Source organism: Acomys russatus, chromosome 5, assembly GCF_903995435.1.
Source record: "Acomys russatus chromosome 5, mAcoRus1.1, whole genome shotgun sequence".
Lineage (NCBI taxonomy): Eukaryota > Metazoa > Chordata > Mammalia > Rodentia > Muridae > Acomys > Acomys russatus.
In genome coordinates this window covers 49,792,131-49,816,225 of record NC_067141.1, presented here as the reverse complement: position 1 = coordinate 49,816,225, position 24,095 = coordinate 49,792,131, and the positions used below count along the sequence as shown (strand labels likewise).

Genomic DNA, 24,095 nt, shown 5'->3' with positions numbered 1-24,095 from the left:
CCCTCCTCTCCCCCCCCCTCCCCCCCCACTGCTCTGCTTGCTGTTACGTGGTTTGACGAGAATCAGACATGTTCTGACTAGGAAGACTGGACTTGCCCCAAGGAATCTGACCACCCTAACCAGCAGGAAGGAGCTAAAGAGAACTACACCCCTTCTCCCTGCTAACCTTCTCTCTCCTACCTGGTGTTGGGGTGTTGGAAGTGACTGGGGTGTAGAAGGGAGGTAGAGGCATAAGGAGCCCCAATAAAATAGATAAATAGTATGCGTAGATCACAGTCTATGTTCAGTTTCTTTACTTTCTTTAGCATCTACGCGTCTTTCAAAACATTATTTCTCCTTTTCTTTCTTTTAGAGACTTTATGTTGTATGTGCATTTACTTATTTCTCTTTTACTGCTTTCTAATCTCATATCCTTTTCTGGATTTAATTTTCTCTAAACTCTCATTCTTATGTGGCTTGTTCTTTCTTATATCATTTAACTCTCGCTTTAAAGACTTTATTATTTCCAAATTATTTTTATATGTCTGTCTATACCCAGTTTCTTTTCTTTCTTTAGCACTTAAACACAACTCCAAACGTACTTATCTGATCGGCTGTGCTTGGCTCTTTAGCTTTTCAGTCAATAGATGCACAAATCACCCCACGCGGCAGACCCATGTAGGAGGCTTTATTGGGAGGGGTATACAGTGGTCGTTTCTGAGGAGACCCAAGAAAGAGAGGAGTGGGGAGGAGAGGAAAGGAAGGAGGGAGGGAGGGAGGGAGGGAGGCAGGCAGGCAGGCAGGCAGGGAGGGAGGGAGAGGAGAGGCCCCTTTATAAATGATCCGGCGCATGCGCAGAAAGTGCATAGGTAACTTAGGGGGACCTGGATCCTAGTGGTTATATGCTCCTGGTGGTGGTTACCTGCTTCTGATGACACCGACGTATTTGAGGGTGGTCTCATGGTCCTCAGGGCCTCTGGGATGGCTTGTACTGCTGCCTAATTGCTAACAGTCCGTGTTTGGAGTTCTTCTGCGCCCTATCCCTGGAGCGCCTTCTGAGCTGTCCTGCTTAGCACCTGGTGGTGGCGGCAGCTGACTCTGCCCCCGACTGGAAAAACTGCAGCCTCTGTGTAGGGACCTATTCTGCCCTTTTTGCCTGTAGCCCATGTGCTCTGTCTACCACCCAACTGTGGCTGTACCCACTGTTTGCCTGTTCGTGCAGCAGTAGGTGCCCTTCAGGTTGCCATGCACCTGTCCCTGGCCCATATGCGTTGCTGAGCTGAGTCTGCATCCCTGGCCTCTGCCCACTCTGGGCCTGTAGCAGCCTACTGGCTCAGAAGGGGCAGTTGCTTTTCCAGTGAGCAGTGAGCTTTTTTTTTTTTAATTAAATATTTTATTTTTTACATTTACATTTATATTATTACACATATTTAAGATAAACTACCTAATACAAGAAGAACCATGAAACAATTAGGAATTATATAAATGTTACATTTTTAGTGTTTTGGCTATTTGTATTTGGCAGCCTTGAAGAAAACATCTTTCCTATCTTGGTGTGTCTAAAATTCCGAATGTAAATCAGTATCTATCATATCTTGTCAATATCAACTTAAAACAGCTATCCAGACCTAAAAACATCTTAACCCCTAAACAACTAAGCTTAATTGTAAGACTAAAGTATCTTGCCTTCAGCCCCATCAGAGACTTGAGAAGGAATAAAATTGATTACCTGAGTATACAGGGGGTGCAGGTTAGCAGCTTCCGAAATGAGAAGATGACAGACACGGGTAACACAGGGTGGGAATGGGCTAGCCACCGAATGCAATGCTGCACTTTGGATCCACCTGATGTGGTGCTAGGAACCGAACTCCCATCCTCAGCAAGAGCGGCAAACACTTCTAACAACTGAGCTGTCTTTCCAGCCATTTTGAGATAGTGTTTCATACTGTAGCTCACTGTCTTCCAAGTCATCATGGTCCTCCTGTCTCCCTCCTGAGTGCTGAACTTACTGACATGAGACACTACGCTTACTTAAATCGTGTGGTTTTATTAGATAACATTTTAATAGTTTTTTGTGGTCAAAAAGCCCAAATAAACTAACATCATACTTCCTTGTTGGCAGGTATCTTAGTGATTGTAACCCTTAGGAGGCTGAGGCAGGCAAATAATGAGTTTGAAGACAGCCTAGGCTACATAACAAAAACCTGTCTTGAAAAACCAAACCAAATCAAAGCCTGTTTTGTTTTGTTTTGTCTTGAGACAGGGTCTCCCTGTGTAGCCTTGGCTGTCCTAGACTCACTTTGTAGACAAGGCTGGCCTCGAAGCTGGGCATGGTGGTGCACAACTTTAATCCCAACACTTGGGAGGCAGAGGCAGGTGGATCTTGTGAGTTCGAGGCTAGCCTGGTCTACAAAACAAGTCCAGGACAGCCAAGACTTCACAGAGAAACCCTGTCTTGAAACAACAACAACAAGGTGTGGGCTACTATGCCTAGGGGAAAAAAAGATTTTTCCAGAAGGCTGGGAACATGTTTCCCGATCTGTAGGATGATAAAAAAGGTAGCATGACAAAATTCTCAAGCCAAAAGGACAATCAAACTTTCCTCGTGCCTTGTGCTAAACAACAAAATAAATGCATCTTCTTTTACCTGAGAGTTTCACCATCTGGACCCATATTGGGATGGCTAGATTATAGCATCTTATTTTCAACCAAATTCCACTTGGTTGCTAGCTATGTGTACCCTTTTGTACTCCAGCAGATTCGCAACTCAACTAAAGCACCAGCCACCCAAATGAATAGCATTTTAGCAGAGACATGCATTCAAGGGATCCAGCCAACGATGCTACATATGAGAGACACTTAATTTCCCTATCTTCCTTGAGCATATGTCATGCATGTCACATCCTCAGTCCCCCCACAAACTAATAACTGGAAAGACAGTGATGACACATGGGAGTGAATGCTCTCAGAGCTTAGGCCTGGACTGAGAAGCACTGTGAGACACTACAACATATTTTTTTTTTCCTTGTTCAGTTTTAGAAACTCCTTCTTCGTATTCACTCATCCTGCCTTTGAAGGCGAATGTATTATTTTCTCCATACTCTAGGACGTTAAGGTGCCAGTCCATCATATTGCAAGTAGAATTTACAGACTAAAGTCAGCCCTAGCTAACGGTAACTTTTCTCCTTAACTCGTGCTTGCCTGGTCCACACTTCAGGGGAAACCTAGTTTTAGGCTCTCACAGATATTTCTTTGAGATCTGTTGGCCACTAGAGAAAGGTTTGGGGTAAGACCATGTCCAAAAGGAGAAAGGGGCGGGAGTGGTGCTGGAGAAGACAGGAGTTCATGTATCATAGCCTTCCCTAGTGCAGAGAAGCTGAGCTCAGACAGTGGCCAGAAGAAAAAGGTTACAGGTTGTCTCCTTTGCTCCAAACCCCCTCCTGCGGGGCCAGGAACTGCAGGCCGGGGGCCAGCTGCTCTGCAACTTCTATGGAAAGAACTTAAAGGAATCTGTGTGGCATCATCCACAGTCAATTTGCCATCAAAAGCCTGCTGTGGTGCCTTTAGTCCCGATGCTCAGGGGACAGGTGCACGTGGAACTCTGTGAGTTCAAGCCTCCCTCCCCCGCCCCCCCCAGGGCTACATGATGAGACCTTTCCCCACCCCAATCCTCAAAACCACACCCCCAAAAGAGACAAGAGGCACTGGGGAAAATTCAAGTGGCAGACAATGAGATAGACAGTGGGTTGAGCTCACTGAGATGATGCTGGTGATGGGAGGTGGGGAAAGCCCTGGAATGCTCTTCTAGGGTTCTCAAGGCCTAAGAGGGAGGTAGATTTCTTAGTTATCAAGCCCTGTCCACCGCCAGGCCTGTCTGAGAAGAACAAGAGAGTGCCAGAATGGAAAGAGGCCTTAAACATCCTGAGGGCGCCCCCTCAAGTGAAGAAGGCAAAAGTTAAAGCTGCAGTACTTACCAGTCAGCTATATATAGGGTAGGTCGGACCTCCTTCCTCTGCCTTCGGGCTCTTATGTGTGTACAGAAACTATGTGTATGTGTATGTGTGCCTCGTTAGTTTGGATCTTGTTACCTTGGGCTGTTGTTGAAATGATATTTGTTATGGCGCTGTCACATTCTCGGCACAGACTACAGCTCCCCCGTCCCCCTCTCTCAGGGGTAGTGAACAGGTGAGCCGGCCTATGAGGCTCCGTAACTTTCTCATTTCTGCTTCAGGCTTCAAGGAAAAGTGTGTGCTCCTCCACGTTACTGATGTTGCTTTTTCAAATATGGGTTTACTCTGTCTAGTAATGTGATTGTATTCATAATTTCTTAAGTTTTCTTTTTTGTTTGTTTGGTTTTTCTTTAGTATGAAAGGTACTGAATTTTGTCACATGCAATTTTTAAAAAAATTTGTTTTGCATTGAGGTGATCGTTGGCAGTTTTACGTATCGAGCCACCTCTGTAAGTCAGACATAAATCCCACTGGAACACAGAACATAATCCTTTAGTATTCTATTTAATCCATGTTACCACAGTTTTGTTGAGGATATTTGCATCAATGTCAACAGGGGTATTGGACAGCAATTTTCTTTTCTTGTCATGTCTTTGGATTTGTTAGCAAGATTACACTCATCCAAGGAGGTTAGTTGAGGCCTCTTCCCTCCTCTTAAATTGTTTTTGGAAAAATTTTTAAAATAAGTTGCCATTTATTCTTTCAGTGCTTGGTAGAATTCACCAATGGAGCCACTGTGTCTTGAATTTTTCTTTGTTGGGAGTTTGTGGTGTTTTTAAAACTACATCTATTTATTTTGTGTTTACGTATATGCGTGTAGGTAAATGAGGGTTGTGGCAAGCATGTGGAGGTCAAAGGTCAACTTGTGGGCGGGGCTTCTCTCCTTCCCCCATGTGGGTTCTTAGAATGTAGGTCATGAGGCTTGACAGCAAGCACTGTTACCTTTTGAGCCATCGCCTCAGCCCTTGATGTTCACTTTAAAACAGAGGCTTTATGACGTCCAGAGTTTCTGATTAGAAATCGAATGGTTTTATTTTTATCCCCTGGAGGTGAAGAGCTGCCCACGTACTGTTCTAAACATTCTGTGCTTTGTGTTTTGAAAAGTTTGAGGATAACATGTTTTGGGGGAACTTTTTTGAACTCATCTACTTTGATGTTTCATTTTTCATTCGTGTTTTTCATTAGTATTTGACTGTTATCTTCCTCTGCCCATCCCTTTCTGGTCTTTTTAATGTTTTTATTTTTTCCTGCATCAATTGAGATGATTTGTAGTCTTATGCTTGATTCTGTTTACATGCTGTTTCATGCTTATTATTTTTATGTTGAACATTTTTTGAATCCCTGGAACATAATACTGACTTGATCATAGTGTTCAATCTTTTCATAGTCTCTAGAATTTTTTTCAAGTATTTTGTTGAAGATTTTTTTGCCTCTACATTGAATTTCCTCCTCTTGTTCCTTTTCCTTCTTCTGGAATTCCCATATTCCATATTGGTTTATGTATATGACACCCCCGCCCCCTTAGGCTCTGTTTACTTTCCTTTGGACTCAGTGATACTTAATTTCATTCTTCGGATTCATTGATTTCCCCCTACCCCCATGGCAGATCTTCCTTTGAATATCTGCAATGCATTTTCACTGTTTGCAGTACATTTCAGCTCCAGATTTGTTTTTTTAGGTTTTCTACAGCTTTGTCCCTATTCCTATGGTTTCTTACATTGTGTTCGTGTGACTTTCCCCCAACCCCCCTTTACTTCCTTGAACATCCTGAAAAACTGTCTCAAAAGTACTTATGTAGTATGTCTCCACTAGGTTTTTTCAGGGAGTTTCTTTCTTTCTTTCTTTTTTGTTTTTGTTTTTGTTTTTTTGAGACAAGGTTTATCTGTGTAGCCTTGGTTGTCCTGGACTCGCTTTGTAAATCAGGCTGGCCTCGAACTCACAGTGATGTGATCTGCCTGCTTCTGCCTCCCGAGTGCTGGGATTAAAGAAGTGCACCACCATGCCCGGCTGGAAGTTTCTTCTGGTTTGGCTCATTCTTTGAATGAATTATGGAGACTTATTTCTTCATAAACCTATGGCTTGAAGTTATTATTATTTAGTTGTTGTTGAAAAGTAACCATTTGAAATATTTTGGCAGCTCTGGAAATCAGATCCTTCACTCTTATTCAGTGTGTGCACACGTGTGCATGCATGTGTGTGCGTGCGTGTGTGTGCACCCTTTTGTGGTCGTTGACACTGTCTTTTCTTTTTCTTCTTGTAGTCTATCCTGCTAATCAGCTTAACGTGTACACTTAAGGCCTTCTTGCTAGACATGCAATCATTGGTACTCTTATCTATATGCAAATTTTAAAGTATTTCTGCTAATTTTGTTTTTAATTTTTCTTTACTTCAACCATTCTTTCCTTCCTTTCTTTCCCTTTGTGGTACTGATGATCAAGTCTAGGACCTTGACAATGCTTGTCAACATACCCACTACTGAACTACACTCTTGAAGGACCTGGGTTTGGCAGAAGGGATGCTGTCTTCCAAACAGTGAACACCCGTACTTTGATTGTTGGTTGTTACTTCTAACCACAAATATGCACATGAGGAAATGGGCAGCCAATGTTGTTGCATCTCCCTGTTGTTGCTTAGGCAACATGACATCTGGGGTATTAAACAGGGCAGGGCACCCATCTCTGTCATCGTCCTGGAGCATGGTACCTATGAGACAGAACGTGTCTCAGAGCATTCAAACTGCTATAGCAGAACACTGCAAACTGGCTTATAAATAACAGAAACATATTTCTCATCGTCTTGGAAATCAAGAAATCCAAGACTGAGGCAGAGGATCCACTGTTTCTTAATGAATAGATGGTTCCTTTTCACTGTGTTTTCTCACAGTGGAAAGGGCAAATATGTATGTATCCTTGAGCCCACTTATAAAAATATCCATGAATTAATTACTTCCCTATAGGTCACAGCTCCCAGGACCATCATTGTGGCAGTTAGAATGTCAACACATGAAGTGGGGACAGCGTGGCTGTTTAGGCTACCTTCTAATTGAATTTACTTCTGTGTATACGGGTGATGCAGGCCCAGAAAAAGAAAAGTCTTGGAGAATTTTCTTCAGTATTCTGCAGCCAGTGCTTTTCAGGGTTGAGCCAACTTGGCAATGGGTATCGTTGAGTGTACATATATTCTAGGGATTGTCACGAATTGCCTCTTAAACTTATCAACTTAGGTGAAATAGATTTAAGTTAAGCTACAAAATCCAAAGGCCTAAGAGGTGACTATGAAGGCACATGAGACAAAGAACTGAGGGGACCCAGCATGTGTTGTAGAAGCAGGTGGGGAAAAACAGAAATGGAAAGAAAGCCAAAGCCATGTTGGTGAAGGCATTTTCTCTGATGCCACCCTCCCCCATGCCATTGCTACTGCTAGGCTGAAATCCATTTGAAACAATAAAAGCAAATTTAACATGCCATTTCTAGTTCACTGTTATACATTCTTACTAACTTGTACATTTATTCACTCATCTGTCCCAGGATGGCGGTTCCTCAGCCTGAGGGATTTTATTTTTTAAATATTTCTCAATCTACTTCGCTGGTGATTGTTCCCTTTTAATTGAAGTGCTCCAACCCCTCCTTGTTTCCTCCAGGGCTAAGCATTAGTGCCTGAAGCTGGTGCCAGATGATTTTGTGCCCGCTTCTCCCTCCCCTTCCCCCTCCCCCCCACCCCCACCCCTCCCCATCCCATTCCCTTCCGGGCCTCAATGACTAACAGGTGTTCCCTGGAATACGTCCTCTGGTGCATTCTTTCATGACTCAGTTCTTCTGCACATCAATATGAGTACTCTACTTGTGCCTGTCTGGCAAATATCTCATCTTTTTAAGATTCTATGCTTCTATGAAGGTTGTTTATTTCCCTCCAGACATGGCCTCCCAGACACGGTCGAAGCTAGCTTCACGTTCTTTATCCCCTGCCTCAGACTCCCAAGTACACTGGCCATCATGGTTGCTTCTCTATAGTCTTTACTTAGCTTCCAAGACAGTATTGAACATAGCCTTCCAGAGGACTTCCTTTGTCTGTAGCACACATCTCTATTTAGGCACTTATCACAGTATAATAACAATGATCCCAGTCCAATGGCTCAAGAATCTGAGTGTTTCTAATGTATGTAGGTCACGTCTACTTAACCTCTGTGCCTTTATTGCCTGGCACAGCTCCTAATACACAGAAAAGGCCTGTTTGTCTTTAAATACCTAAAATAGCTCAAATAAAGATTATTTTCACTTAAAAGTGGGAAGATCCCATCAGCCAGCTAATTGTTAATAATCTCTTGGACAAGGTTTGATATCTAAATGTGTATTATTTTTCTATTAATTTAATAAGAATTTATTGAATGTTTACTTTAACTTAGACATTGTAGGATAATGACTGATCAACAAAATCAGAAATGTGCCTTACCATCCTCACGGGACTGAGAATTTATTGAAGATTTTCAGGCACAGTGGTATATGCCTGTAATCCTAGCACTCAGAAGTCTGAGGCAGGTGGATCACAAGTTTGAGGAAAGGCTGGGTTATTATACAGTGAACCCTCCCCATCTCAAAGAATTTCCTATCATTCTTATGAGTTATTAAATAAGAGAGAATCTATTTGAGGCTTGGTCCACATTATCAGTGAGATCATACACACACGCAAGCCTTTCTAACAAACAGGTCTCGATTGGCCAACTTCTTTTCTGGTTGTTGATTTGTCTTTTTTTTTTCTCCAGCACAGAGAACTATCTCAGTTGATAATTATAATAAATCAAGAAGTAAACATGCAAAAGATTTGTACATCTTGTTTTAATTCAAGCAAAATGTGGCCTCTGGGACACTGTGGAAGGTTGGGATTTATCAATGCCTTTACAGTTTTACCAAGAGCTTCAACACTAACAGCAGTATTGAATTTCCAACAAAAGGGATGTGAGAGGAATCTTCAAGAAACAGTCAAATAGGACCAGGTGCTTGGACTGCAGGGATAATTTGCAGGGCAATGGTAGGTTATTGAAATGTACCCAAGCAAATGTGGACTGCTGCGATTCGAGGCTACACAAACTCCCAATTCAGACAGTGTGGTGGGAGGAAAGAAGTAAGCTGTTGGGACGGGCATTTTGAAATAGGTAAACAAGAAACAAAACACAAGCATAGAACAAAACCAAAACAGTTTCTGTGAAAATCAGATATAAGAAAGTTTGAACAAACACAAACCAAATTCCTTGCAGGTTCCTATTGACCTTTGCAGAGGGCGCGGAGGTGATGTCTGAGTTCTTCCTTCTGAGTTGAGGTTGAAAACCGGGCAGGCTTAGAATCAAGCTGAATGGTGATGCACGTTCAGTTAGGCCAGCTCAGAGGCATAACAAACAGCAATACAGGCACTGGCGTTCCTTTCAGCATGTTTAAAGTGCAGGGGAGGGGAGACTTATGGCTACGTGGTGTCCCTCGTGTCCCTTGGCTGAAGGTGGTCACTAATTGGCAATTGCAGCAGAAAAAGATGCAACTGGTGGCAGGAGACATGCTCCCATAAGAATTAAACTGAATCCCAACTTTAACATGCAAAGAGAGCAAAAACACAGGCGATGCAAATTCGCCTTTTCCCCCTTTGAGTCCAAAATAGCAATCTCCTGAATTAAACCTAAACTGATTTGCTGAATTGGCCACTTTGAAATATCAAAACACAAACACAGAACAAAACAACAACAACAACAACAAATTCAAAGTTTTATAAAATGTATAGTTTTAGAGAAACAATCGGTGGCTCGTGTTTTCTCCTCCTTTCTGGTGGCCTTAAGATGGACAGTTTTCTTGCCTGCGTTTTAAAAAGAAAAGCTGTGAGGCCAGGGATGGAGCCCAGCAGTAGAGAATCTGTACTGCATGTGTGAGGGGTTGGGCTGCATCCCAAACAATGCAATAACATAAAGGCTGTAAGTCAAGTGGTGGGAAAATGTGTGGCCAGGTTATTCACACCTTTCCCCAATGCCAGATAGAAATCTCTTTGGTCCCAACCGACTAATCTTCTTAAGAGTTTGGGATGTGGTCAATGGCTCTGCAGTTTGGGATGTGGTCTAAGGCTCCTGCGGAGCCATTTATTGTGTCCATGAAAAGTCACCTCAGAAAAGCTTAGCATAGCAAATGTGTTTCATCTACAAACTTTACTGTTAATAACTAGTACAAAACTTTCCCTTCTCTCTCTTTTAAGAGCTGCAAATATCTATGTAGAAATGGGAATCCCTTTATCAAAACTGGACTGTGCCCACATCCAGAATTATAATACATAATAGCTTTACCACTGTTGGTTGGTTGCCGGGCTTCGTCTGGCAAGTGTGATGAGGGAAGAGAGACTCTGTATTGGTTTGGCAGCCAAGCAAGGCTAACACACAAACGGCTTACTGTGGCTTCAGGACGGAAGCAAGCAGTTGATCGCCAAGTTCTGGAACAGTTTCAAATCCACTCCCCGGAAGCGACTGCGGATCATTGCCACTCGCTGGTGAAGAAAGAAGGCCACTGCCAAGCTCCCTGCCGCCTGCAACTCTTGACTTGACGGTCCCCATCAGTCCTTCAAGAGATCTGAAGGTGGACGACTTCTTCATGTCTTCAAGTTTCCTGCAGATGGCAGAGCCCACCAAGGACAGGGCAGTTGACGTCTTCTGCCTCATGTAGGTGTTGGAGGCCTGAACTTCATGCCAGCTCTTGGAAAGGTTGTGCCTCAGTCCCACCAAGGCCGCGCAGCCTAACTTCCTCCTGAGTTCGCTGCACCGCTTCTCCTTGGTTGCTAGCACGTCACGTAAGGTGGAGATCTCTTCCTCTAGTTTAGTGAGCTCAGTTTTGAGCTCCATTTGCTCAGCCTCCGTCAGCTCTGGTTCTGAAGCTGCGTGGGATTCGTGTGTGGATGCCGGGGTCTCTGTCGTGGCCTCTACAATAGACAGGGAAAGATCTTCATCCAGGGAATCCAGGTCCAGTTCTTGGTAAAGAGAGTCTGGTCCTTGGTTTGTGGAGAAACAGTTGGGGTTGGTGGAGCTGCAGCCGAGGCCGGCAGGCTCCGAATTCTGGCCAGTGAGGCTGGACTCCAGGTGAGACAGGTCCATATCTTGGACAGAAAAATTCAACCGGCCGAGACCGGTTAGAGATAGGGTCGGCTTCCAGAGGGAAAGGGTTGGCTGTAGGCCAGGTGGAGGCCTTAGAGGCGGGACTTCCGGCCTGAATGGCTGGTGGTCGTCCGTATCTCTCGGTTTCCGGCTCCTCTGTGGCCGTTGTTTCAGGGGATTGTTTCTGCATCACAAGGACCTTGTGAGGTGAGCAGACCCCAGATTATTATTGGGGTACATCTCTTCTTCTCTAGCAGTAGTGACGTAGGCCAGGTGGTCATACCAAATTGTGTGGTGCCTCTTTTCTACTACACAGGTGGTTTTTAAGCCATTGGAGATGAATACGCAACAGAAATTTTAGAGACAATCCAGAACGTAAGATAAGCAAATACTTAGGATAGGTTTTGAAGCTCAAAACTCCCAGGCTTGGGACACCCCCGCCCACAATCTTCCTGGCCCAGGCTTCCCAAGGGGCCCCAAGAAATTACAAGAATTGTTAAGATAGACTTAAAAGTACCAAGTACTTTTTTTTTAAGCCAGAAGGCTACGAAGCAGTATTAGGAAAATAAATCTGGGCAGCCACAATTGACTTATTTTTTTTTTTTCCCAAGTCTCAAGTTTATTTTTCAGTTCTAATAATAAAAAATAGCTTATTATTTTTTATACACACAGGCACATATATTCACACCCACACCCATATACTCATATATTTATGTAATATATAGATTTATTATATCTTACAGATATGTTAGTATATTATAATGTTAAATATAATTATATGGAGTTCTGAGGACAACTCATTGGAGTAATTTCCCTCCTTTTCTCGGGCAAGTTCTGGGGATCACAATTGATTTATTTTGAACGAGAGTGTGTTGTTTGTTTATTTGGTTGGTTCGTTGCTTTAGTTTGGATTTTGCTTTGTTTTAGAGTCAAACTCATTGAAATCTAAGACTGTTGTACCTTGAGGAATTACTACTGGATTTTTAATACTGAACTTGCACTTTCTTTCCCCTACCTGCATCTTTTCCTATTTCTGAAAGCATGTTTGCCCACATTGATGGTTGCCAGTTTGCCAGAACTGGTCTGCCCAGAAAACCGGAGCCAATGAAATGGAGTCTGAGAGGGCAACCCGCTACTTCCCTTAATTCACCCAGAGTTTGTAACTCATAGACAGGGGATTCAGGATGCTAATCCAGGAAGGACATGTGTCAAGTGTCACTTAGCTCCTTGTCTGGTTGCCTAGCCCCAGGGACTGTCTTGATGAAGTCTTAGATCTAGTGACCTTGGATATTCTAGTGGTCTTTACAAGCTTTACATTGTGGAACATAATACAACCCTCCACACGCTTCAGGAGTTGGCTATACTCATGCCTGTGTGTCTGCTTCCAAGCCAACCTCAGCCGTCTCTTAGGTTTATACTCAACAACCCTTTCACAACTGATAATTAAAAGTTAAAAAAAGAAATCCCTCCTGGATGAAGTAGCTAATGTGAACCATACATTCATCATTCATAATTGATATTTCAAATTACTGCGTCTGAATTTGCACTTGATATTCCTTCTTTGGATTGTTTGGACCACGAAAGTTGCTGTCCATTTTCTTGTATGTATGTTTCTACACTTTTCAATTAAAATATGAATTCTTTCTTAGCTTTGAGTTCATTTGAGGCAGTATTTTTTTTTTTCTCCCAGCAAAACTAAGTTGGCCTTTTTGTTTTGTTTTGTTTTTGTTTGTTTGTTGGTTGGTTTTGTTTTTTGTTTTTTTGAGACAGGGTTTCTCTGGGTAGCCTTGGCTATCCTGGACTCACATTGTGGACCAGGCTGGCTTTGAACTCACAGCGATCTGCCTGCCTCTGTCTCCAGAGGACTGGGATTAAAGGCGTGCGCCACCACACCCAGCCCTGAGTTGGCTTATTTGTAACACTTGGTTTCTCAGATCTCAAATCAAGACAAGGCATCTCAAAGGAGCGTTCCTAGTTGTCAGCGTTCTCACCTTATTTATCTAAATCTAGATAAATAAGTGGCACAAGGGAACATTTCACTAGACTATTTTATTGGGGTTATATTTAACCATGTTAAAATATAAGTATATTTTAAAATAGATCTATTAATGAAATTTCATTTAATTTACAGGGATCCTAGTCAGTTGTTTGCAAGAGCTATTCTTTTAAGATGTAAAAATACCAAATAATGAGATAACCTATGTGATACAAAATGACAAACTGCTCATCAGAAACTGAAAGCTTTTTGAATCTATTTAGACAACAACAACAAAATCAACCCAGGAACTGGTGGGTTTTCTTTCTCTTGTTTATAATAAAACTAATGCTGTTAATGATCTACATTTAATAAAGACCAAGCTTTGAAACATTTATCTAGTAAGAGTGATGGGTTTATAAAAGTCCTTCCAAATGTAAAATGTAAATGAAATTTTAAGTAAAAAATTTCAGTTATGTGTAGAAACCTGTATATTTTATTAATAAAAATTCTTGAATACTAATGCAAAGCAGTACCTCCACTAGAGAGCCTGCCCATCCAGACGTTTTGACAAGTTTTCTCTTTACATACTGGGGAAGAATAGCACTGTGGGAAATAAGCTGTAGGGGCAGTGTAAGAAGAACGTGGGTACAGCTGGCCTGTGAGTCAGAAAAGACTTGGTTTATTACATGCAGGTAGACATAGGTGTCTGCCCCTGCCAAGGGACACATGAGCTCGACATGGTTCTCTACTTAAGATCTAGCAACTTAGAAGGGAGCAGGGGGCTGGACTTGGTTGATGTTGCCACTGGGTCCTCATTACCCTTTAAAATTTTTTTATTTTATTAATTTATTCATATCACATCTCAATTCTTATCCCATCACTTGTATCCTCCCATTCCTCCCTCCTTCCTGCTTTCACCCTATTCCCCTCCCCTAGGTCTATGACCGAGGGGAACTCCTCCCCCACTATATGGTCACAGGCTGTCAAGTCTCATCTTGGTAGCCTGCTTATTCTTTCTCTGAGTGCCACCAGGCTTCCCCTTTCTCTACCCTATACTCTGCTTGAATGGCATGTCACACTGCTGCAACGCCTGCAGCGGACCAGAGGCACTGAAAGGAGCTAGTGGCATGTTTCTGTCGGTATGTCTCCTTAGTGAAAAGGAAAGTTTATCTACAGGCTGTGCAGATCTTGAGTACTAGGAGGCTGCGTTCTGTCAGGGCAGGGTTCAGAGTGGCAGCAGGGGTCTTTCTTTTAAGTGGCTGGGTACAGGGTGTTTGTCTGCCTAGAGAAGAGAACAGAAACACATGGAAGTGTTAATCCTGAGCAAAGAGGACTCCCAGAAGGAACTAGGAGGAGATTCAAAGTAAGGGTGTGTGCGCGCGCGCGTGCCTGTATGCTGAAATCCCGAAGTTTGGCATGGAGGGGTTAGAGCCAGCAAATTGGGGCCAAAGCAGTCTGGCTTCTTTGTATCTAAGGCTTCAGGTACCTGAATATAAAGGTTATTAATAAAACTTTGAAACCTTTTAAAGGTTACGATCATTATGGTGGGTTTGCTGCAGAGAAAAACAAAACAAAACAAAGCAAAGCAAAACAAAACAAAAAACAAGCAATCCTCCCACAGCCAAACCAACCAATGAGAAAAACAATAACTCCCCCCAACACCCCCCTCCCCAACACACACACACACACACACACACACACACACACACACACACACACCCTGGACTACAGTCCCTAGCAGCTTAGCCATTCTTGCCTTAAAACTGTCACATTTGCTATGACAATGCACAATGACTTCATTTCCTCAGTCCTGGGGCAGAAGACGCATTTTCATTTTTGTAAGTTTCTGGAAGGACAGCCCCACAATATTAAATTGCACATTGATTTTTTTTTTTAAAGATGAAAGTCTAAGTTTTGGAATACTGAAATGCCACAAAATGTATATTTTAAAAATGGGGACACACAGTAGTGAGGCAGCCAACGGCAGGCATCAACACATCTACTACAGTATGGATCAGGCTTTCTTCCTTCTTCTCATGCGTTGTAAGAGAGAAGACAGATGAGGATTGGTTTCTTGTTAATGCTGCTATAATAAGAAAGCTAATGGAAAAAGAGCAAAATATGTTGATATATAGTATGGAAATGCCACAATGAAAGCCTTTATTGTATACGCCAACTTAACAATAAAACAACAAACAAATGGAGAGAGCTAATGTTTACTGACTATGCCCCAGGAATTGTTAATATTTTCACATTACTTCAACCTTTAATACTCTTGAGAGGGAGGTATAGAAATACTATGAGGGGTCTGGGGAGATGGCTGAACAGTAAAGTCCTTGCTGAACAAGTATGAGGACCTGTGTTCAAATTCCCAGGACTCATGTGAAAGCAGAGCTCAGTGTTCCTACGGCAGGTTAGGAGGCAGAGTCAGGAGAAGGCCTTGGAGCCTGTGGGCCAGCTAAATTGATATACGCAATGGTAAACAGCAAAGGAGAGACCCTGTCTCATGCAAGGTGGAAGGCAGAGGCTGGCCTCTAAGGTTGTCTTCGGACCTCCACACGTGTGCATTGGTGTGTGCACATCTGTACTCACGTGAATGTGCACATATGCACACACCATATACCCACATTACACATATATCCTTGCACATATATACATCATACACTTTTCTAGTTTCACTTCTGTTGCTGTGACAAATACCCTGACCAGAAGTGACTTTGTGGTAGAAAGGGCTTAAAATTTCTAGGTCATGATGCATCATTCAAGGGAATTAAAGCAGGAACTTGAAGTCAGGTCTGCTTGATATTCCACACATTACCTCTGACCAAGAAATTCAATTCATAACAAAAGAAGTACAGCAGGAAGCATGGAGGGTGCTGCTGGCTGGCTGGCAGGCCGGCTTATGCTCAGCTAGCATTTGTATACGGCTTAGGACATGGTGCCTAAGGAATGGCATCACCCACAGTGGCTGAGCCCTTCTACAGTAATTAAATATAGATGGTCCTTCACAGACATGGCTGCAAGCCAGTCTGGTCTAGGCAATGCATCAGTTGAGATTCTCTGCCCAGATAATTCTAGATTATGTCCATTTGACAGTTAAAGGTAACCACATGGTACACACACACACACACACAAATAGATAAATATCCCAAGTTTGCAAATACTATGTAACCTCAGACAATTGACCTCTAAGGAATGCCACTTCATGACCTATAAAATTGGGAAGACTCAGCCTTAGAGAAGTGAGCCTAAATTAAACTAGCTTGCTAAGAGCAAAACCAAAAACCTCATTTTCAAAAAGATGTCTTTTTCTTAAACATTCTGAAATGTGTCATGCATACAAAGTGCATGTGCCCTTTTGAAAGGTATCAGTAAGCAATTACTTGCCATTTGTTTAAGGAAATGGAATATTTCAATGGTTTCACAGTTCTTTGCATGTCCTTCTTTTCCTTTCCTTCTTTTCAGTTAGGTTAGCCATTCATTTTTGTTTTTATAAGATTTTACCATCTATGTACTAGTAGAAAATGTATTATTTAGTTGTGTCTCTTTTTGAGCCTTAGGTAAATTGAATTGTGTCTGTATTCTTTCTCCCCTTGTGTACTGTTTTTTTTAATCATTATCTTTTTGTAAAGATTTATTTATTATTTATACAGTACTCTGCCCACATGTGCACCTTCCCGCCATAAGAAGGCACTGAATCTCATTACAGATGGTCGTGAGCTTTCATGTAGTTGCTGGGAATTGAACTTTGAACCTTTAGAAGAGCAGACAGTGCTCTTAGCCTCTGAGCCATCTCTCCAGCCCATTGTGTGCTGTTTTTAAGATCCATCTAGGTTGAAAATGTAACTACAGCTTAATCCTTTATTTGCTGATGTATGGCGGTGTATGATGTGCCTCCATCTCAATATATTTATACATTTTATAATTGATGGAAGTTCACTGAGACACTGGGTGACTCGAAGGTCAGCTTCTCCATGTGCCTCCCCAAGGTCTGTCTATAGTGTGTTCTCACGCACATACTTAATGCCTTAGGGCGTAAGTGATTGTATTCACAATTAGAGTCCCTTTCCTGGCCTGCGTCCTGATGCTCATTTAAAGTATTTCTTCTCTAGCTTCGTTATGCCCTGCTTCCCAGGACTCATGCTGTACTCCATCGCATTTCTACAAACCTGCCAGTTCCTTCTTGCTCTCCTGATTCAAAGCCTTTGCCTGTGGCCCCGGCTCACTCTGCTTGCGAAGTTCACTGCTCTCCCACCTCTTCCCAGTGTCTTAGGTCCCTTGTGGGTAGTGAAGCCTTTTTCTAGGCTGTAGTTTTCCCACAGCTGGCAGGGTCCCTGCTCTCAACATCTCAGAGTTTATTTCTTTGGCTTTCAAAAGTGTTAGATATCTTAGGTTGTAACACCCCACAGCTCTTCCCAGTGCCTGGAAAGACACAACAGTTCTGCTTCCTGTAGTTGTGAGTGTAACGGGCAGGAACTATGGGAACGCCATGGAGCATTGCCAGTACCTGACTTTGCAAACTCCCTTTGTCAGGATAAGGACACTGATTACACTCTTGTCAATGAGAAAGGACATGAAACTTTAATTGGACTTAAGGTCCACTTAGCAAGAGGAAAATCATGCCAGGTACTGGAAACCTAACCACTACCCAGGCTAGTGAAGTCATGGATCTTGGAGGAGAACCTACAACCACAACATCAGACAGACTGAGCAGGTTGTGTTATTATATTTAAGAACACACACACACACACACACACACACACACACACCACCACTAACAAGTAAAGAAAAAGAGGTCATCGGCAAGTGTTAGGGGACACATGGGAGGCTTGGAGGGAGGAAAGGATGAGGAAAATGATAACATTTTATGCTAATATCAAAAACTGTTACAGGGAGATGGATAAATCACTTGTTATTAGAGTGTTCCTGAATACGCTCTAAACATTTATCCCACTCTTTACAACAAATGGAAACAGTCGCAGAAAACCACAACCAACCAAAATGCAGAGTTGGGGAGCCTGGTCTCAACTGACACATCTAGAACACATCTCCTGCTCTTAAGGCTCAGGGATAATTTTGGAAAAGGGGATGGAAATCTTTTAAGAACCACAGGAACAGGAAGTTGGCTATGAGATTGTATCCCCTCTAAATGTCAGAAGACCCTACACCCCTGTCTCACCAACATGGCTGCCTAAACATGTGCTGGACAAGGAGGACTCCAGTACACTTGCTAAAATGGAAAAGGGAAAACTCGAGGGGTCTCAACCCTACACAGCTACAGGCAACTCAAGAATACTGAGAGCAAGATAAAGAGTCTTCCCCAGGGAAGGGTACATCAACTGGTTATATAAAACCAAATAGTCAGTCCTGAAAACACACACACAAGTTACATCAGACAGACTGAGCAGGTTGTGTTTTTATATTTAAGAACACACACACACAACACCAACAACATGTAAAGAAAAAGAGGCCATGGGCAAGTGTTAAGGGACACATGGGAGGCTTGGAGGGAGGAAAGGATGAGGAAAATGATAAAATTATGTGCTAATATCAAAAACTGTCTGTTACAGGGAGATGGATAAAGCACTTGTTATTTCTTCTTGCTTTCAGGACAGGGAGATCCCATGAGACTTTCTCCAAAAGGTAAACTCACCCCTTTTGTAGGAGTTAGTTTTATTACATTAGAAAGGCATCCTCCCGTTTGGTTTCCTCTGTGTTTATCGTAGGCCAGCTGCTCACCTGCAGGCATCTCACTAAGAAATACCGGAAGGGTGGATAGGTGAAGACAGGAAGCAAACACTAAGTTAGTTGCTTGCATTTAAAAAAAAAAAAAAAAAGCTTTTTCAGTTTAGAGTAGCGTAAGACTTGCAGGAAAGCTCTAAAAGTACAGACAGTTCTTTTAGCTTCTCTACCAGGTGCGTTTGTCACAGCTGGTGACAGTTCGTACATTGCAATTCATTGAGCTCCACACTTTCCTTGTTTAGGCTCTCCTGAGTACTTGCAGTCTTAACTCTCATCTGCTCTACCTCACTGCATTTACTTTTAATGTATCCATGACTTCTCTTACTTTTGATATCTGTGAAGTTTTGAGGAATTCAGGTCCAGGGTAGAATGTCTGTCGCTTTGAAGTCATATGATGCTCGCACTCAAAGACAGGGGTGCTGGGTTTTGGAGAAGGTAACCAGAGAGGTAGGTTAGCATTGTCCGCACTGGATTAACTTCAGTTGTTGTTTTGGGTTAAGAGCCTGCTGCCGGTGAGCTGGAGAGATGGCTCAGCTCTTAAAGGCTAGGCTCACAACCAAAAAGAAAAGCCTGGTGGTGAGAGTCTAGAGGAGCCAGAAAGCCAAATTCAAACAGAAGCACAGCCATTTATTGTCTGCGTAGCATCAGACAGTTACTCTGTCTCTCTGCTCCCTGGTTCTTGTCTATAAAGTAGACACAGTAAGTAATTCATGAAGTTATTCAATATAGGAAAGGAACTTAGAACAGTGCTTGGCAAATGGAAAATAGGATGTTTGTATGTGGGTGTGTGCGCGCTGTGGCTAATTGTGCTGGCTAGTCCTGTCAACTTGACACACAAACTAGAGGCATCTGACTGGAGGGAGCCACAGTTGAAAAGATGCCTCCATAAGATCTGGCTGTAGGCACAGCTGGAGGGCATTTTCTTAGGTAGTGATTGATGGGGAAAGTCCCAGCCCACTGTGGGTGCTGCCATCCCTGGGGTGGTGGTCCTGGGTTCTGTAAGAAAGCAGGCCGAGCAAGCCAGTGAGCAGCACTTCTCCACGGCCTCTGCATCAGCTCCTGCCTTCAGCTTCCTGCCCTGTTTGAGTTCCTGTCCTTGTTTCCTTCAATGATGAACAGCATAGAGGTGAAGCCAAACAAACCCTTCTCTCCACAGCTTGCTCTTTGGTCATGGTGTTTCGTCACAGAAATAGAAACCCTAAGACATTAATGTTCCTGACTGGCATGAGATTGATGTGCCTCTGTTATGTGCAGCTACCAGCTCTCTTTATCTCAGACAAGTAAGCTATTTGTATTTAGCAATGAAAAATTTAAATTGTACTTATTGCCCTCGAAAGACCTTTGTCGCCAGGCATCGTGGCGCACACCTTTAATCCCAGCACTGGGGAAGCAGAGGCAGACACATCACTGTGAGTTTGAGGGCAGCCTGGTGTACAAAGCAAGTTCAGGACACCCAAGGCTTCTTCAAAGAAGAAGAAGAAGAAGAAGAAGAAGGAGGAGGAGGAGGAGGAGGAGGAGGAGGAGGAGAAGAAGAAGAAGAAGAAGAAGAAGGGAGAAGAAGAAGAAAAGATCTTTGTCTTGCTGTTTCTGGGAATAGTTTTTCCTACAGACCATATTACCAGGGCTGAAGAAATGGCTCAGGGGTTATGACTGTTCTTTGTGCAATCATGAGGACTGAGGTTTGGATCACAGCAACCATGTAACAATCCAGGTATCCTGCAAATACTCGTAACTCCAACTCATGGAGATCGGATGCCTCCAATCTTCTGGCTTCCATATTCTCACAGGCACTGGTCCCCTTCACAAGTGTATGCACACACACACACACACACTCCTTAGACGTCTGTACCATGTACCAGTGGTGCTTCTGCAGAGGATTTTCATGGTTGCTTTGCTCAGTTCACATGCTGACTTGGCATTCAAGTACGTTATTATTTGCAGACTTGCTTTAGAATGCTGGCTCTGTTAGCTGTTGATCCATTGGCAAGCTTTGGTTCCGTAAGCCAGGAGAGCACTCCTGGCTAATAGTCTGTGGTCCAGTTATTAGCAATGCTTTCTTCCCTTCGGTCCAAGCAGAAGCATCCTCAGCACTTACTAGCATTAGGAACAAAGATTTAACATTGCACACTGGATGTCACTGGTTGTGTGGACACCCCACAGAGGGAAGACAGTTGGCCCTGCAAATCTGCAGAACAGTCTGTTTTCCCGCATGCTTTTCAGCTTTCCATCTGTGATTCTCAGTGATCGTGGGAAATACTGGTTCCCATTGTGAAAACATTTCTTAGCTGTTTGGGTTTCTGACAGCTCCATAGGAAACTTTGCAAAAAATGTTTGTGCAAATCCAAAATGTATATGTCTTTTGGATTTTAATAAAAGATGTAAGTCGCACTGTCTAACCAAGGCAGGCCTTGAACTCATTATGTAGCCGAGGCTGGCATAAGACTCATGATGAAAAACAAAACAAAACAAAAACAAACAAACAAACAAAAAAACCTCATGATGGTCCTCCTGCCTCAGCCTCTCAAATCCAGGGATTACAGAAAATATCCATAACTTAATACATTTTGGTCTAACTCTTGCTTTATTATTTTTAAAATTCTGTCTTTTACAATCTATTTTTGTTTCTTTTCTTGGTAAACTGGGCCAGTGGACACAATAGAGGCATTTGTGGAGACTCTTATGTACTCCACGTCAACGAAGAGACTTTCTATCTTTTCCTTTGGCAGAAGGACTTTTAACTGAACACTTACTGCAACCCGTAGCTACGTTAAAACTCATCACACACGCCATTCTCACAGCAGTGCTGGGAGGAAGAACTGTCGCTGCCCCCATTTATATAGATCAGGAAACAGAGCCAGGGAAGTGAAAGACCCATCTCAGACTCACAGCGCTAGTAAGTGGCAGGACCAGAATCCAAACCCAGGGCTGCCTGAGTCAGTCTCGTCTCTACTGTTGCCTGATCGCAGTATGACATTTGAGATGCATAAATCCATATAGAATTACTTTGAAATGAAAGATATTTGTTAAGTGCCTACTTCTTATGTATAGAAGTTGAGGGACTTGGTGATACACTCATATCACCACCCCCAGTTCAGGGCACGGAGTATTTCTTGCAGTCCAGAACACTATCTGAAGCCCTTCCCTAGCTCCTTGCCACTTATAACACACCCCCTATGCACAACTAACTAGCAGCTTTCCCATTTTGTGAGTATGTGTGGGATTGGCAATAAACACATTTCTGTGGCTTCTTTTCAAAAAATTTATTACATTATTTGTGTGAGTGTGTGTGTGTGTGTGAGTATGTGTGGGTGTATAGGCTTTGATTTTTTTAAAAAACCTACTTTATTTGATTTTTTTAAAAACCTAGTTTATTTGAAGTTCCTTAATGCCTTTACCTCTCTTTCAACCCACCAACCATAGGAAGGAGGAAAAGGTCAGTAGGGACAGGCGATATAGACCTCTTTAGACTCAGTTCCTTGGGGTGAGTCCACTGACTTGTGAGATGTGAGTCTCTCCTTAATCTGCAGCTTGACTAGCTTGTCAATATGGTGGCAAAGTGACTTCACCTGCTGAGGTTCTCAGGAGCCTTGTTTCTTTTATTTGAAACAGTTACTGTGGGGATTATTTATGTTGCTCTTCTGGAGCTTTTCTGTATGTTTATAAATAGATGTGGAAACATGTTTCTTTTGCAATCTCTTTTGGCTGTGCTGAGGATTGAACCCAGAACCCTGGGCATAGTAGGTAAGCAGTCTACTGATGAGCCACTTCCCAGCTATTTGTGATAACCTCTCAAAGCTGCCATTCTCCTTTGAAAGTAATATTTTTCCTTTTTAAAAAATTTTTTTATTTAAAAATTGCATTTATTGAAAACAGATTCTTTTCTCATATAATACATTCTGACCACGGATTCCCCTCCCTCCACTTTCCCCAGCTCCTTCCTTACCTGTCCTATTCCTCAGATCCACTCCTCCTATCTTTCCCTTTAGAAAAGAGCAGGCCTCCAAGAGACAACAACCAAGCATGACAAAACAAGATACAATAAGACAAGGCCAAAGCCCTCACTCATCTCAGGATTGGACAAGGCAACCCAATAGGAGGAAGATGGTCCTAGGAGCAGACCAAAGAGTCAGAGACATACCTGTTCCCACAAAACTACCAAGTTAACAGCCAAAGTATATGCAGAGAACATGGAACAGACCAACGCATACCCCCTACCCTGTCCTTGCTGCTTCAGTCTCGGTGAGCCCATGAGAGTCCTGCTTAATTGACTCAGTAAGCTATGTTCTCCTATGTTCTCCAGTGCCTCTGACTCCTACAGTCTTTCCTCCCCTTTCCCACGGGGTTTCCTAAGCTCTGAGGGGAGGAACCCAATGGAGACTTCCAACTTTGATTTTTCTCCATGTAATGTCTGTAGGTCCCTGCATATTTTTTATTTTAAAAAATTAATTTATTTATTCAGTTTACATCCCGAGTGTAGGCCTTCCCTCCCTCCTCTTCCCTCCTGCCTCCCATATTCCTCAGAAAAGGAAGCCCCACCTACCCACCCCAGTTCATCAAACTGAATCAGGACTGATTCATCTTCTTCCCCTGTGGCCTGGTGAGAGCAGCCCCACCAGGGGGAGTGATCAAAGAGCAGGTAACAGAGTTCATGTCAGAGACAGCCCCCACTCCCCATATTAGAGGACCCACATGAAGCCTGAGCTGCCCATTGGCTACATCTGTGTAGGGGGCCTCGGTCCAGTCTATGCATGGTCCTTGGTTGGATCTTCAGTCTCCAAACACCCCTCTGGGCGCTGGTTAGTTGGCTCTGTTGGTCTTCTTGTGGAACTCCTGTCACCTCCGGGTCTGTCCTTTCCTTCACTTTCTCACAAGACTATCTACGCTTTACCCAATGCTTGGTTGTGATTCTTAGTAGCAGGGGTCATGGAGGATACCCTCTAATTAGACAGGACTCCTAGTGGAGAGAGGAGTACCACCATCAACCCACCCACAAAAACTTCGACCCAAAACTTATCCATCCTACAAGATGTGCAGGAATAAAGATAGAGCAGAGATTGAGGGAATGTCTAACCAAAGCCTGGACCAACCCGAGACCCACCCCAGGGGAGTGAGCCAACTCCTGACATTATTAATGATACTCTGCTGTGGTCACAGACAGGAACCTAGCATAGCTGTCCTCTGAGAAACTCCACCCAGCAGCGGATGGAAACAGATGCTGAGACCCACAGCCAAACATTGAAAATGATATTTTTAAAGTAGAACATTTGGAAAGTAG

The 24,095-nt window shown here is 43.1% G+C and overlaps 1 protein-coding gene across 1 annotated transcript; it reads right to left on the bottom strand.

Moving 5' to 3' along the window:
• Positions 1-10,401: 10,401 nt before the first annotated feature.
• Tpd52l3 (TPD52 like 3) lies at positions 10,402-11,100 on the bottom strand. Its single transcript, XM_051147122.1, has one exon. The coding sequence runs from the start codon at positions 11,098-11,100 to the stop codon at positions 10,402-10,404; it is 699 nt and encodes a 232-aa protein (XP_051003079.1).
• Between the last annotated feature and the right edge of the window lie 12,995 nt (positions 11,101-24,095).

Bases quoted from the DNA above. Each gene is read 5' to 3' on its own strand.
- Tpd52l3 (XM_051147122.1), bottom strand. From the start codon at position 11,100: ATGGACCTGTCTCACCTGGAGTCCAGCCTCACTGGCCAGAATTCGGAG.